At 35.8% G+C, this 17,500-nt stretch overlaps 1 protein-coding gene across 7 annotated transcripts in view; it reads right to left on the bottom strand.

Moving 5' to 3' along the window:
• Positions 1–17,500, bottom strand: part of FOXP2 (forkhead box P2) — a 454,906-nt gene that overhangs the window by 50,186 nt on the left and 387,220 nt on the right. For all 7 annotated transcript variants that reach the window (XM_067314932.1, XM_067314922.1, XM_067314902.1 and 4 more), the window contains 5 exons: positions 14,452–14,589; positions 13,089–13,283; positions 11,404–11,563; positions 4,820–5,033; positions 3,087–3,191 (listed from right to left, as the gene is read on the bottom strand). In XM_067314932.1, the coding sequence (XP_067171033.1) occupies positions 3,087–3,191; positions 4,820–5,033; positions 11,404–11,563; positions 13,089–13,283; positions 14,452–14,589 (812 nt within the window). The remainder of the gene's footprint in view (positions 1–3,086; positions 3,192–4,819; positions 5,034–11,403; positions 11,564–13,088; positions 13,284–14,451; positions 14,590–17,500) is intronic.

The following is a 17,500-nucleotide window of genomic DNA, read 5'->3' as shown; positions in this document are numbered from 1 at the left end:
GGAATGATAATTAATTTTGCAGACAAAATACACTTAAGTTTTGTCATATGTTATTGCACTCTGACTTTTATGAGACTGTCACGAAGAACTACTATTAAATGCTTTTAGTGATCTACTGGGCTCCTTACTTAGAGACCCACAAAATGGTTAGCTTCTGTCAACACCTGTTTCGTAGTAAAATTCCAAATTTTTCATAAGCATTTTTGGCACTGTTCATCTCTCTCCAATGTCTAGCATTCTGTTTAACTCTTGTCATCTTCTTTCTAGCTATGTCATAACCTTTTCTGATCTGCCTTTACATTCTGAAGTTTTTCTTAAGCCAAAAACTGTTGTTTTTACAGAATAGTCAAAACTGATCTTGCATGCATGAACAACTGTAATCTAACACCATTTTGTGAAGACAGAAAATTGCTTCATAAAATATAAACTGCAGTTTTGTGTCTAGAGTTGAGGGATATCAAAGGAAAGATAGAGTATTATGTTTTTCTGTACATACAGAAATATATTATGGAGGAGATCAGGTGTTTTTGAAACTGATGCATATGTTTTCAAGTATGAATCTGGGTCACTGCATACAAAGTCTAACTTCTTTAACTATTCCGAATATCCCCCCAAAACCCTAGATAAATGGAGTGTTGTCAAATTACCTTAAAAATAAAAACAGTTCATGCTGGATAAACAAAAATGAAGGGGAAAATAGCTTTCATGGCTTTAAGCCATTTATTTTAAGTTATTCATCACTTCACCCTAAATCCTTTCCATTATTACAAAAGTGAAGCAAAGCCACTGTGTTTTCTGTCCTAATCCTCCTTCTCAGATGCTCTGCACAATATTTTTTTTAAATCAAGCTCCTAGGTAAACCATTTTCTGAGCACAAGAAGTTAGAGTTCACTTCATAAACCAGGTATTCTTCAAAGTTGTCATAAGCATATTATAGAAATACACACTACAAGACTGGGGTAGTGTACCTTATTAATATTTCATTTTGGTACAATATACTTGCATTAACTCTCTTAACACAGGTATCATACTGTTTCAAGTCAGAGAATCTAAAACATCGTAACAAAGATTAGACTAAGAGCAAAGCCTTGAAAACTACAGCCATTAGTCCTGTCATCCCCTATAAAGTTAATGGGTTGGAAAAATGGTCAATCTTTGGACTAAAAGTTGATATTTAATTGAAAGAAAATGTTTTTTAATTGTAATGGGGATTTTGCATTAGTGTGAACATGAAAAGGTACTAAAGAATCTAATGCAAGATTACGTATTGATTTCCATCTTGCCACTGGTGTAAAATGTAGGAATATTTCTATTTCATAAACAAGCTTACCTATTCAGCACCATGACTTCTTATTTGTTTTGAGGACATAGAAGATAGAATTGAATGAAGAGAAGAAATAATAAAATATTCTCAAACATTTTTTGCTGGTGTATAGGACAAAAGCCATGACACTGCTCTAAACCCTGATTGACTCTACATGAGAATTATCAAGATGTTATATGTCTCTTTCACATCTTCCAGGGTTATTTGGTTCAGGAAAGCAAGAGCATCTGTAAACCTAGCCCTACACAGCGTTAATCAAAATGGTTTTAGTGACCATGGATTATAACAAGATACATGACATAATGGATGTGAAAAGACTGGCCAGAATTAGCATCACTACAGCCTAGAAGGATGGAAGTATTTATAAAATCTATTTTTTTTCTTGAAGAGGAAAACGCTTGAGTTAAATCAATTACCATTCTAACTATTAGTAATACTTAGAATACGATGTTGAATTTGGGAAATGTCCATTTCCTTTTAATACAAACTTATTTAAATCAGGTTCCTTTAAGTCTTACACAATTTCTCCAATAATAAGCCACTACACTTTGACATTCCATTTAATGTACTTATAAACAAAAATTTATCATGAGTGAGAGAAATATATCAGCTATGATTTGGAAGTAAGTATTAGTTATTTCATTTAAAACTGAAAAATAGCATGAAAGATGGAGAAGGCAGTTAAACACTTTGTGAAAAGGATCACTATAATTCTGTTATAAAAGTTACTGTGCTACTGAATACTTACAGCTCGCTGTTAAGGTGCTTCTGTTATATACCCTATAGTCTACCATTTGTAAACACATCTTTTTGATGTCTCTGCCAACATCCTGGCAACAAAGCAGTGCAATTTCAAATGAGCTAATTAACTTAATTGTTGATGAAGCATGAAACAGTTCATTCACCCTGTTAGCTGCACCATGACAACATAAGAGTCTCAGCCCCTGAAGTTACTCATCTACAGCAGCCTATCTGTAGCTTTCCATTAAGATCTATTGCATACCAAAATGAGTATGGCTCTTCTGACAAAGACCAGTCCATAATATAAATACGTAGAGAATCAGCATTGTCGCAGAAGCTTTAAATGAACACAGAAGTACTAGCAACCAGGTAAATTAGAAAACAAACAAACAAACAAACAAACAAAATCTCTAGAAACCAATTGTAGGTTGAAGCTGCAGCTGAAAAGCAGAGTCATTTATTTTCTAAATGCTCTGAATTGGACAACAACTGGCAAAACCAAACTCTGAAAGGAAAAACTTTCCACATCACTGTTCAGTTCTGAAAGGTGTAAACCCACCTGTTTGCAGTGTTTCTGGTCTGTATATATGGTGCACAGATAGGAGTAAAAGCAAAAATAAATTACCAAGTGAGAGTTAAATGGTCACATTTAGTCCTTTGTGCTTTTCTCTTTATATTACACACGTAATTCCTACTATATGCAAGCTGTCAGAATTTAAAACGTGCTTTTTCATACCTCTACTATCGAATATACAATCTAAAGCATCTCTTCAAATTTTCTGAGGCTCCATTTCAGTAAAGGATAATAAGAGGATTAAACACTGTGCTTTTGAGAGGCCTGCAAAAGTGTTCAACATGAAAGAAAGGATAACAATTTGACCCTCTGCAGATAGCCTCGATTATCCAATTGCTTGGAACACATAAAAAATCTCTGACATGATTTACAGTAGAACTTTGTTTGCCATCCTTCTCTTTCCCTAGCCTTAAACAACCCTTTACCAATGAATAAAAATCAACCTACTTTAAAAATTGTCCAAAATCTTCACAAACACTTTCACAGCCAGGCCATTTGCAAACTCCATGCCCATAGAGAGTATGGGAGGCCCCAGTCTCCTCATGTGACGAGCTGTAGCAAAAGAATAAGGCATCAGATTCATCGCAAAAGCCATAATCGCTGGAGGCTGCTAGCGCCTGTCAGGTTGCGATCAGTGACAAACAGGTCAAAACAGGTCAATTTAGCTCAGAGCAGTCAGAAAAATTTAATCGTTCTATTGAATAGTTCAACTGCCAAGGCTAGATGATGTTCCAATTAGAGAAGAAATAGAGCCAAAGATGACTGTTAATAAAGGATGAAAAAATAAGATGACTGTATAATACCATGCTAATTCTGCCATATGACCTTGGTGTAACATTTTACCTATAAATAAAAAATATACTCATAGATGATCAATTCTGCAAAGAAATATTGAAGATGGACAGTCAGAATTTATGAATAAGGTGAATGTTACTATAAAACATTTGAATTTTCTCCTAAAATGTGTGTAAAGTTAAAGCGACTTTTATAAAGAAATATTTTTGTTCACAACTGTTGCTTCCATTAACTACTCAGCTTTATAAAACACCCCAGCTCTTTTTCATTTCTTTTTCTGGAACCTCAGCAATAGTTTCATCCACGCGCAGGTATCAAAGCGATTCAGGGGACTGCCCCAGAGGTGGGCACTAGCTGTACATTCTACAGGAAAGAACCAACCTGTCTAGCATATAAACACAAATTAATCTGAACTAAAAGTACCACTATAAATGTATCTAGAGAAGTAACAATTTTTGAATAGTAAAAAAAAAACAGTGGAAAATGTCCTCACAGTGAAATGAGGACCAGGGACACTTAAATTATAGTCGCCCATTTCAAACATTAAAGTAATTAAAGCAAATATTTATATGAAAATACAATTATTTACAATTCAGATTATGTAGATACAAATTAAAATTTATCTTTTATTGAGATCATCTACATCACTCAATCCTAACATACAGCACTGGTCATAAGTGCTAAAGATAATACATATTCTCTTATACTTTTAATCCATCACCTGAAAATAAGGAACAGTGTGTCTGTCAGTGTGTCTGAAAAACTATTTTAACTTAATCCATACGGTCACATTCTATTGCATTACATTAATGCAACTAAAAATTTGTATGAAATGTCAACTGAGTTACTGTAGTATACACAAGAAGCAAAATTCAGCGGTTTTCTTCACAAGATGTAAACAAACTGTCTTAATGTACTAATTGAATACAGCACTTTTACACAGAACCTTTGCACTGAATTACAGCATCAGTTTACCAGACATATGTACATTTTCTATGAAAACAGCAGTGTCTGATTCAATAGTAAATGTCTGATTGCCAGATGTGTGAATTCAAATATGCATGAAACTATGTGCCTACAAAGTGCCCACAAATCTGCACTGACACTCTAAAACAGCACCTGCTATTCTGGACTTCTAATTGTTACTGAAAGTACCACAAGTTCGTGTGGTATAAAACCGTAGGCAGGTAACTGCAGTTGCGCTGACAAAATTAGACATCATTACTGAACATGATGCCCTATTGATAAACTATTTAGAAAAATCAGGTCTCCATAATCTCTTAAGTAACCTGTATTATGTTGTGATTTGAAATAATGCTCCTTACGATATTAAAAAACAGCTTTACGTCAAATGATAAGCACAGTTGAAATCTCATCAGCATTACCTGTCTCGCCTTGCATTTAGAACTGAAGACTGTCCATTCACTATGGAATGATGAGTTATTGGTGGTGATGCTTTGGAAGTGGTGGAGGAGGTAGTAGAGGAGGAATTGTTAGTAGTGAGGTCTAGCCCTCCGTGTTTAATGCCATTGTCTTCCATACTGTGAACTCCAGTCACTTCTTTCCATAACTGCTGAATCTCAGCAGGACTTAAGCCAGCTATAAAATGAAAGAGAGCCCCACTAATATAAGAAAATAAGAGTTTCATATAATGAGCTCAGTATCATTAATGGATTGATGCCAACAATACAGGTGATGCCCTTTTTCCAGCACAATCAACGTGTTGTAAAACATAATTTCAATTTTCTTCTGTCAAAATTCAGGTAATCTAACTGCCTTTCTTTTGTGTTACAAACAGTCAATTAAAACCCACCAATTTCAATAATATTAAACTCCTTCTTAAAACACTCATTCGAGGATCAAAGAGTACACATGACAAAGAACTTGTAACCACTTCTTCAAAAACTACTACTAAAGACATTTTTAGATGAAATTTCTACTGTCTGCAGAATCAATTTCTTGACATGCAAACATGACTCAATGCTTCCACAGTTTACTCAGCTTTCAGAATTGTTGTTTAATCAGATATGAAGTGGAAAATAGAAAAATACATCACACTAAGGATACAAGCAATAATAGGATACAAGCAATATTACTCTCTTAGAAGACTTAAAAAGCAGGGGGTGGGGAAAACAGAGACGAGGGGGAGAAATCAGAAGATGAAACTGAAATCATTGAGATCATAACAGGTTTAACATTTGGGCAGAATGCATCTAACTTTAATAATACATACATATTAATTAGACCCAAATAATAATTAGCAAATTGTCCATTTTAAAAATGTATTTTTAAGAGACAAAAACAAACTAAATATTTGAAAGAACAAAACTACTACAGCACAGAGCTAGATATTGGTGATTGCTTAGCTTTTTTGGTGTCATTCAACGGCACCAAAGAGCGAGAGAGCCAACAAAACTGGCCCATTTAGAATTCCCTCTGCAAGGATGAAATTACATGCAGACCGACAAACCCCTCCACTGTTTTTTGTCCAGCCCTATTGCAGAAAACAAATCGGAGGGCTTGGCTAGGAGAAAGGAGACTCTGCCTCACCATCTCCTGGGGTCATGGGCAGCCACACAGCTGAAAGAGCTTCTCAAACTTCTCCACTGTGTGCACAGCACTATTTTGGAGTCTAGCCACCAGGTATCTGCAGATAAAGCTTAAAGAAATGTTTGCCCTCTACTCCACTTGTAAGCCTTGCACTTGTAGTTCTCAGGATTCATCCTTGGCTACAAATAGCAGTGTCTGAATATATTCCTGTATCTATGTTAGTGTTGTCTGGCTTGAGCCGAACATTTTACATGAAGTCATCACCATTACAATATGCTTCTGCCTGAAGTAAAAACTCCCAAAACACAGGCAATAGAAGAGATGTGAGCGTGCTCATACCTTCCCTCCAAACATGCATCTAAGATAGGAAATGATGATATTGAAAGATGCAGAGTTCACCATAACTATATGCATCTTTTGTCACTACCAATCTGTATAAACTTCATGTCTCTCTTTTGAAGAACACTCAAATTAGATGTAGAAAAGAATGAGAATCCCAGAGAGATGCTTGTGAAAGATCTGGTTTCACACACAGGATTTTCAGCCTGACACGGTCTGGGTCAGAGATATCTTGAAATTTAACTGCCTTTTGTATCTCATCTCAACTACTGAAATTAGATTAAGACATGCTCGCATTACCAGAACTGCATGGTAGCTGCAAAGCATTCAAAATGCTGATTCTGTCTGAATTTAATTTTTGCTCTTATTTTCTGAAATAGCTCAAGTTTATTGACCTTCAGGAAAGGATTTAAAATTAGTCTAATCTTTCAAACTTTTCATTGAGGATAGCTTGGTTTGGTAAATAAGATGCATTAGAAAGATGTAAAGATCTTTTTCCACCATTTGACAAGTTTATTAGATTCCATTTTATACTGAGGATATAGGAACTCACACTACTGAAATGGATTCAACAAAAAATTATGAAAAAGTAGTGTAAGTTCCTTAATATTTCTCAGTAATTGTCTCACCATGAAGTGTACAAAGTTATGAAAAATAGACTACTAGTTATTTACAGAAATAAAAATTTCTGGAGGTAGCCAGGAAACAAATTGGTTGGAAGGTATTCGCAGTTTTTTAAATTTATGTAAGGAGCTCATTTTTAGACCATTATTTTGTGTCCTGCTTTTCTAGCTTAGATACCGATGTCCAATGGCAAACTCACTTAATTAAAAAGTGAAAAAAAGAGAGTTGACTGGAATGTCTTAAAACTGGAGTTTATATTGTTTGTACAGCAAAAAGCTAGGATTTAAGGACGTAAGCAAAGAAGCTAGACTCCAATTTACTGCATTAGCGAGATGGATCCAACAGGAGTAACAGTAATACTAGTTGTAATTGTTTAATGAAGGTAAGTAATTACTGCAGTTTTCATGAGGTACGTCCCAGCAACTCTGCAAATAACCCATTTTAGCATGGTAAATAATAGTTACCTGCAAATGTAATCACAAATCAAAATGAAAAGTAATGCATCCAGTTAGGTGATGTGATACATACAGCACATTATTTACTCCAAAGTGTTCCCTTCTTCCTGCAGTTGAAAAAAATAAACTAATTTTGTGTTAAAAAAAATTAAAAAGCAAGAATAAACTGTTTGAGTGATCAGAGGGAGAACATATCATTGTGTCTTGCACCAAGGAAGTTTTTATCACGGATGGTCGAACTTTGGGCCCTGAGGGGTGTGAGTGAGGAATGCCCCAGGATCCCGTGTCTGTGCTGGGGGTGGCTGGAGTGACTGTGCTTCCCCATATTCAGGAGTCTTCCATCACGCTTTGCTCATGGTCCTGCAACCCAGTCCTTTGCAGTCTTAAACTATGGACTGAGCTGTACCTCTAGTCTGCCTAGCTTGCCTGGATTTGTCAAAGCAGAAAAGAATTTCTCTCTGGGCTCGGGTTGGTTAATCTTAGCACTTTTTTGGAGCACTCCGAAGGGTTGCCTTTTAGGATAAAATGTATACTTACTTTTAGGATAAAAAACATCTTAAAAGTATAAAGCTAATAAGGGAATTTATAATTAATTGCAAATTATAGCAATTATGTAGTTTTTGTGCCTAAAAAAGACCAACTCCCATTTTATAAGAGATCTGTAAAATGGCTGATGGATAGTTTAGTCTGGAGGTAAAAGCAGGGTAAGTTTTAAAGTTTCATAGGTTGTGATAACCCTCAAAATATCCTCTCCACACTATGTTAAAGGAGAAAGGGTTAAGAAGAGGATCCAGAGTGGGATAAAAAAGAGGGACTGTACTAAAAACCAGCCAGTATTGATTTGCCAGTGTAGAAACACTTAACAGTCTACTAACACGAACGAATTTTTATTTTTGAGATCAGTTTGGTAACTCTTTTTATTGCTACCTAATCTGTTTTTGCTTTTATTTTTCAATTAATACTTATTAAAACTACCACTTATCATATTCATCCATGCATTTGTTTTTTGTTCTCCTACACAGCCTGATCAAAACTTATGTTTTCGGGAGGGGGGTTATTATTGCCAGTTAGAATCCTTTGCATTTAGTTAACATCAGTGTAGCATTACATGTAGGTGACTCTTTGTGAGCCACTGGCTTTGTATACAGGACAGTGAAGATCTTGTCACAAAATAAATGCTAAAACACCTCTTTTTTCTCTTATTTGCTATACCTGACCATCAAGAAAGCATGGTAAATGTTCTTGTCCTTTAAAGGCAGAAACTATACTTGGAGCAAATATTGTTTCTATATGCAAACCTCACAGCTGAACTTGGAAGTTATTTCTTTTTATATTAATGAATGCCAAAACCCTGCTCTCTTTGTCACTAATAAATTGTGTTTTACAGAACTCTTTATGATTGATAACTTATAAACAAGAAAACTCCTGTGTACTATTTTTTTAGTCACCGATATAACTCACCAGGTATTTCTAAGTGGACCCATATAAAAATAATTGTGTTACCTATCTGTAAATCCTTCTGTATAGCCATATAATATATCCTGCAACACTGCAGAAGGAGAAAACTATCCTTTTACCACATTCAGCAGATATTCTTTTGCCTGAAATAAGTTCTAGTGCTGAAGATTTAATTTGGTATTACCACAGAATGTCTATCATACAATTACTAAGTTTCCATGAGAAAATGAAGGAAAAGATTGATTTTCTTACTCTTTGCATAGTCACAAGCCCCCATCCAGGAGCATCTATGTTAAAATTAGTAAGTAGTAGTTGGATATTTTCTATGTGTAAATAAACTGAAGTTATAAGAAAGTCTCAACTGATCTGAACCCTATTAATCTTCATTACATTATTATAAACCGGACTGGGTGCTGTATGTATCTCTCTATGAAAGATGTTATGTGGCTATCGGAGGAGCCTACAGAAAGAACTCTTAATCAGTCATAATTCTGTATTTGGTTCTCTCTGTTTCAGCTTCTTACTGAAAACACATTCCTTCTTACCCTCATCACTCTAACTTCACATCTCCTGTCACAGAGTTAGTGGCCATTCTGGAGATGCAGAGGTTTTCCAGGGGAAGCTGTCCTGTGTTTTCTTCCTCTACTCATCCATATCAGGGCTACCAAAAATCAAAGTACTATGAATTCACTTATTTACTTAAAGGAATCCCAGAGACACAGAAGATACTAGAACTAGAAGAGAAAAATGAAGAATGAAATACTCGACTGGAATTCATTATAATTAAAAAGGAAGAGGACAGAAGCAAACGAGATTGATTTACTTTCGAAAGAATAATCCAGAAATATTTTAAATGTAAAAATTTGTCTTATCTTATTTCTTTAGGGTCAATTTCTTGTCATGACTTCACTTACACTTAATTCTTTGAGTAAAAGACACCGGGGTGGCTGTTTACTAGTTCTCCTAAAAATGTTTTGAAAAATGGTTTTATTTTATATGTGTTTTTCTACTAAAAGTAGATGAATGACTGTTGCATTAAACTAATGAATGCAATTGGGTAGGAGGGCTGAGGGAAATCTGTGGGGAATGCTTAATGTGAGAGAAAACCTGAGGAATTCCTTTTGCAACAGATGGCACAAGAGGAGGCTGCAGAAGGTAAAGCTGTTCACGGGGAGGCTGTGTTTCAATTACTTTTTTCCGATGTGACTTTGTACAAAAGGAGTCTCACATGTACAAAATTTATGAATCAGCTTGCCTCCCCACTGCTATTCCCAAATAATAATATTTAATGCGATAGCTTATTTGTGGTTTTTTTTTTTGTTGTAGTATTTTTTTGCATCTTTAGGTATGCCTGTGCCATAGCTTTTTCACACAACAAAACATATGGAATCCATGTATTTATTTCTAATCTCTGCCTTCCAGGGACTGAGGCTTCAAGTGGTTCAAGTATTTCTCATGTCTTTTTTCTGCCTTTTTTTGACAACTTTATAGTCTATATAACATGTACTCTGCTCCTGCTCATTGAATTTCCAAGGCTTCAATTTCATAATAGTTATCTATCTGGTGGAGGAACCTACATATGGACGTAAACGCCAATTAAAACCGTCATGAACACAGTCTAAATAATGGTCACTGCAGGCCTGGAGCTTCAGAGATTAGAATATTATGCAGTTTTTAGGACAGTCATTTAGCTCACCTCTGTACTGTAACATAAACAAACACACATGCCTCACAGACCGTCCTTAACATATGAAGTCTTTGACCTTGACCTACAATGTAAGCAGTATTTATTTTCAAATTAACTTACTTTTCAAAAAAATGTGTGCCCTACTTTCTTTTGATCATGAATGTATTTGTAGACTAGAGAGTAGTAGAGAGTTTGAGCTTATTTATCATATTGAGAAATCTTGATCAAACTGACTAAGGGAAAATTTTTATTTTCTAAAAGCCTTTACTATTATTTGTCAGTCACAATTCTTTATTACTGTATTCACAACTTACAAAAACTGTTGTCATATTTAACAAATAAAAAGGATAGCAAAGAAAAGGAGTCCTATGATATGTCCCTAAATTCATCTCATCAGTTGAAGATTCAAAGTGTTTTTTCATACCAAACACTCTTTTCTTAGAAGAAAAAAAAAGTAGGTTTTAGAATGACTTTAATATCACTGCCCAATATCTTTTAGAAACTTATATTATGTGAAATGATTACACTGCTGCTAAATCAGATTTCTGTAATTCCTCAGAGAAAAGCAATGGTGCTTGAATTGTGATGCTATTAGAAATTGTTTTCAGTACATAAGGCTAATAAATATGCATTTTATATCTAAGAAAAAGCAATCAAAAGCTGTTTTCTTCCATAAAAGTACGCTGTAAAATTTATCACACTGAAGAAAATTTGGTAATATGAATAATAGTATTCTAATAATAAAACAGGTTTAAATGTCATAAAGTGAAACTTCTGAAATTCAGATCCAAATGGATAGAAATGGTTAAAAAAGTTTTGAATTAGAAACTACCCCAATCATATATACTTGGTATACCTTGTGGCAGAGACTGGACAGGAAGAGCAGACTGGCCAGGTGGGATGGAAATGAGTCCCTGACGCTGAAGGTTCAGCAGATGCTGCTGCTGCTGAAGTTGTTGCATCTGGAGGAGCTGCTGCTGGAAGACAAGCTGCTGCGCTGCCAACTGCTGCTGCTGCTACAAAAAGAAAGAAAACAAAAAGCAAATGCAACAGAGAATAAAGTGTGCAGTGAAAGCCAGAAAGCCAAAAACAGAAACTCAATTTCTTTCCCTTTAATCTTGGGAATTTGATCTCTAAATTCCATTTAATCTCTAAATTCCCTTTAATTATTAAATAATAATGCTATTTGTAGAAAACTCAGACAGTGAAATAGTTTGAAATTTTCTGTTATATTCATTCAAGCTACTAGGTGTTAGGGAAAATGGCAAGATACGCTCAAGGACACACACAAGAAAACGGTCAGAAGAAAGTATATAACAGCCGTTTCAAGCAAATACAAAAAAAGCCCAGCTCATGGCAGATGATAACAAACTTATCTATGCTAAAAGTGTGACTCTTTACAGCGGTCTGTGATTCAAAGGCACTCTTGTTTTTCCAATTGACTAAGTTTGGTCTGCAGTGGTCCATGAATGTGGTCTCCAGTGATCTATTAGCAAACTGGGATGTAGCCTTCATTTCACCAGCCTGTTAGCTCTCCCTCTTTTCTTGTTGGAATACATTAAAACGAGCATTGCATTCAAGGGAAAGAAGTGCCCTATTATGAGTAAAAGTATAACTTCCAATTTTGTGAGGCATTACAAGACAAACTGGAGTTCTTTAGACTCAGGAGGGCATAAGAAGGCGGTCACACTTCAGAGAGAGACAAGCTGCTGCGGAAGACCTTTCCTTTTTAGTTTGGGGAAAAGAGAAACTTCTGATGCGCTCACTGGAAAACAGACTGCATAATGGAGCAAGTCATGTGGATTGCCCAGAGCCTCCGGAGAAATAAGGGAGCAATTTCTATTCCGTAGTTGATGGCTGTCTGAAATTCTATTCACAAATCCAAACAGAGACAAAGCCTCAGGAGGTCAGAACTTCTTCCTGTACGTTTGCATAATGGGCAGCTTGAAGACAACATCTAGGATACCTGCTGATCAATTTAACTACTTCAACATGTTTTGTTTGTATTATGTTTATATTTGATGCAGTTTGCTGACAAGTGCAAGCCAGGCCTGAGAAACCAGCTTGTCAGGTTGATTTATGAGCACATCAAACTGTAACTTTCTACTCGCCACTCCAAACCTACAGTAGCAGTTCATTAATCAGGGGCCTGTGACTTTGAAATCTGTGCTCAACTGTTTTTTTCAACCATGGACTAAATTTGCATGCTCTCTGAGCTGTACCACAGCAAAAAGTCAGGTTCCTTCCCTAACTGAAATTCTCTGTGAATACAAGATAATCAGTACTTTGTCCACCACACAGCTTGTCCTTTGCACACTCTGATTCATTAGCGAACATTAGACGACAGCAGCACTAGACTGCTCAAATCCTGCGTTTGAGAAGGGGGAGCAAGAGAATTATACTGGCACTGCTATTAAGCCCAGCAAAAACATAAGAACAAATCTTTGATAGCTAGATTCTCGCTACAGGAAACGGTTCTTGTCTTTTCCGAGCTCCTGACAGCTCACGCTAGTATGTATAAGCAAGTGTCTTAGCACCTACCTCTTTTGCTTGCTTTCCTGGATGTTGTTGCTGCTGTTGCTGCTGCTGCTGTTGCTGCTGTTGCTGCTGCTGCTGCTGTTGTTGCTGCTGTTGTTGCTGCTGTTGCTGTTGTTGTTGCTGCTGCTGTTGCTGCTGCTGCAAAAGCTGAAGATGTAACTGCTCTTGCTGTTTCTTGTAAAACTCTTGTAGTTGTTGCTGAATAAACCATTTTGACTTTAATAAATAAAGGCAAAAGTTTCAAGTATTATAAATCTCCTAAACTCTTCTAGATTGGCATATGGTAGCGTAGCCATTAAGAATCACCTCATAACAAAAATGTGATTTGAAGAGGCAGATCTACATACATTTTTTTCCAAGGCGGTTCTGAAATTTTCCAATGCAGATTCCAAAATATCCTAAACAGAAGGGTATAGAAAATCTGTATTCTACAGGGAATGCAAGAGCCAAATTAACTCCTCAAATAACTATACCCAAGTTCCTCACATATCTTTATAACAAATCAGAAGCTGTACTCATCCACTTGCAAGAAACCAACAAGTCACTAAGGCCAAACAAAACTGTCTGTTTCTTAGGGAAAAAAAAGGTAATTAAACTGTCAATCTGTTTAGTGGGATGCCAGATTCACAATTGAAGGTGAATTGTCTGTAAGGATCGTGGTACCAGATATCAGTGTTTAAACATAAAATGACTGAGCTATGACTAACAGACATATCATTTTCTGTATGATAATTAAGCACACACCCAAAAATCCACTCTATGTTACACTGAGGTACTGATCACTGACACTATCTCTATTGTATTAGTAACAAGTTCACTGATTCCTGATTTAGCTGCCAGATTTTGTGCTAAGGAAACAGCAACCATCCTTCTTCTCTTTAGCCACATCTGGGACAAATTTTTGGATGCAAAAAACAAAACAAAAAAACTTTTTCCCATGATGAAAGAAACTATTAAGTTCAAATTTCATAACCGCATTCCATTTATGTGTCTAAAGGGAGCACTAAAGTGTTATGAATTTTAAAGCAACAATTATCTACAACTCTATTTGCACTTCCTTTGGCAAGTCTACAATTAAAATGTGCCTAAGCACTTGAAAATTTAAATATCAATTTGTTCGGTATTTGTAATGCATCTGCCACTACTGTTGCTACTATTTTTAATATAATATTTAATGTTTCGAAATTGCAATTTCACACTTTTGCAATTAAAATAAGAAATTTAAAGACTGAGAAATTTCACATTTATTTTCATTCTTTTTGGTGTAATGAGCGATGAAATATTAAAAAATAAGACCCATAAAATCGCAGCCAACACTTGCGAGAATGCCCTGTGCTAAAAGTCCAAAGCAGGTAACCCACATTACCTGCTGCAACATAACTGCTTGCTGCTGCTGAAGAAGGGCTTGAAGCTGCTGTGGAGACAACACTTGCTGCTGGAGAATCTGCTGCATTTGCTGAGGGGTGATCACCTGGGGAGTCATCATGGCCACTGACACAGGCACCTGCACAGAGAAAGAAAGATATCATCATCAAACGCGCTTTAGTTCGCCTCCATCACAGCTGTACGTCTTTTTTATTTTGTACCAAAGATGGACCATAATTTTTTGCATAATATTTATCACTGCAAAGTTCCAGTTTCAGTCAGAACCTGTTATTTTAAGACCACAGTACTGTGGCACTCTATTTCCAGAGGCATCAGATTCGATCAGACTCAAGCTTTACGTTTCGCATCTCATGTATTACTGCAAGAAATTTAAGCATTGGCTAGTACAAATGTGTATTTAAAAATAAATGATCACATGGCAGGGCTCTCAACACTTCATAATCAATCATCTTATCAAGTGTCATAATGTTACGAATGGAAAAACCTATTGAGACTGTTTCAAAAGATACGATTAAAACAGACAGAAAAATAAGTATCTTAAAGCACTGAATGTTTTACGCAATAAAGACACTTAGCCTAGAAAAATATCTGTATAATACATCATTTCAGCATAAGAAAACCTTTCTCGATCAGCTATTCTTTTAAGGAAGGCTGATTTGCACAAGAAAAACAATACTACCGATACACTGCAGTACAGAGCAGAGGACACCATCTCTGTTACCCGGTCTTTGCTGAAGGAAATGTATTTACAGTCATTCCTAACTGCAAAATGAAAGTTTGGAAATCTTGTCATAAGATTATTAGTTTGTCCAATAAACTCTAAGAGAAGGTATTTTTGTTCAGGTGCTATTTTGGATATAGCTTTACTGTCTGTTTGCTATACACCGAGATGAAGCGTGTACGTCTAGGTAAACACCCATCCACACGCTCTTAGGTCTATCTGTGTGTGAGCGGGAAAGATACAGCAGCCATGTGTGTTTGCGCATGTAAGAGAGAAAAGTCCTGTAAAAGAGCCCGAGGTATGTGCCTAGCTGCTGCAGTAGATGCGCTATGTGAAACCATTACTTGAACCAACCAGTACATAATCAAACAGCTGTCAGCAGGCCAAGTTTTCCTCCCTTGAAAAAGCAGTTGCTTTCTCGCCTAGCAAGAGTCAATTGTTTCTTCTGTAAATAATAGCAAGCTGTTATCTAAATATCGTTTTGCCACATGTTTGTAGGACATTGCAGTCTGCTGTAAATCAGCAAAAATAACATTATTATTAATAAAATGATTCACAAGCCAATCTTAAAGAGGAAACACTTCTATAATATTTCTATTACTTGAAAGAGAAATACAAGTCTTTTGAATTTTACATTTAAAAGAAACTACTTCATCTCATATTATATAGAACATCACTTCGCACACAATTCATCACAGTAAAAATTTAGTTCTTAAAATATTGACTAATTAAGAGTATTTTTGTCTTAACCTTCTGTCTGAAAGTAAAATTAACTACCATTACCAAAAAGTCTGATCACCTTCTGCAAACAAATGAATATTAAGAGTAAAAATTCTGACATTCATACCTAAAATATGAGTTGAAGAGACAAATCAGACTTGCATGTGTAATCAAATACTTACAGGGGATTCATCTCACTTACCTTTAGCCATCCAGAAGTTAAACATTTAATCTCAGCTACCACTGGACTCTTTCTGTGGTCAACAGAATAAGGAAATCCTGAGGATAGTTCATCTGATCTAGTTTAGATATCTATTTGAGCATGGGATTAATCACCCTCTGAAGGTGCCTGGCTCTCTCCATTGGGTACAGACTGGCTTTGAGTAGATGGTTAACTTTCAGATGTTTAAAGTTGGTTGTTATTCTTAGTGATAGTTTTGTAGTGTTCCAAATGCCATATCTATGCAATAATGTTTATTCTAAGTCTACCATGTCCTAAGGGCAAGGCAAACCAGTTTTTACAAGTTTGGGGATGAGCAAAGAGTAAAATTCGACCTGGAGTCAGTGTTCAATTCCCACTGAAGCCAATAAGAATTTCCTCTTTTCACATGAGATCTGAATTTGCCTTCTTGCAGTAATTTTGCCTCAGTGATGCTGTTCAACTACCATATGTCAAAAAGGAATGAAAAGGGAGAGAGGAAGACAGACACCTTCCCAATTAAACCATTAACTTTAATCTTTAAACCCTGAAAGAATTCTTCTACCATTTATATCCCTACTACTACAAAATACAGCAAATGGTGACGACGTTGATACTTGTTACCCCATTTCTCCTCTCATCTTTACATCCTCTCTATACATTCACTGGCTTATATATTTTTAAACACACGAGTAAAAATTCTGATTTAAACAGAACGAAAATCAACTTAACTCTGTAAGTGGCACTGATTTATTGTGTTCAGTGCTAAAGATTCTAGCTAGTAAAACACAGGGCATGCTATTCTAATAGCCTGAAATACAGATTGCTGTTTAGCAGGCGCATTTCTGCTAGCTTTTGCAGCATTTATTCTAAATCTCATTGGCCACGTATTTGTTCTTAATCTGGAGACTCACATGCTTTGTGGTACACTCTAAGAGCTTTTCATTTCCATTTTTTCCCCCCATATTTTTCAACTGTCCCTTTCAACTGTATGAATTGACGCAGAGAACCTAATTCACCTGTTTTTCAGCATGACGGACAAAAGCATGAAAGAAACAGACATAGTTAGGACCATTAGTACAAATACATATTTATGCAGATAACATGGCCTTTAACAGAATTTTATGTGAAGATCCACATATGTATATGTTCAGCACTCTCACATCATACCTGATATATAGCTTCATCCCCATAGCTAAAGGACAAGGTATTTTGAAAACTACTTGAACTTTAAATTAGCAATAGTTACTAAGCAAAGAGATTTCTCTAATTGTAATTAGGCAATATAAATTGGTACATTCCACAACCTTCAGTGATACACCAGACTGCACTTTATTCCTTCCTGGCATAGTGCGAATGTGGTATATGGGTCTGAAGAATATCAGAAAA

Source organism: Apteryx mantelli, chromosome 1 (genome assembly GCF_036417845.1).
Source record: "Apteryx mantelli isolate bAptMan1 chromosome 1, bAptMan1.hap1, whole genome shotgun sequence".
Taxonomy (NCBI): Eukaryota; Metazoa; Chordata; class Aves; order Apterygiformes; family Apterygidae; genus Apteryx; species Apteryx mantelli.
The sequence above is the reverse complement of the archived record's forward strand: the minus strand, read 5'-3'. Positions and strand labels throughout refer to the sequence as shown.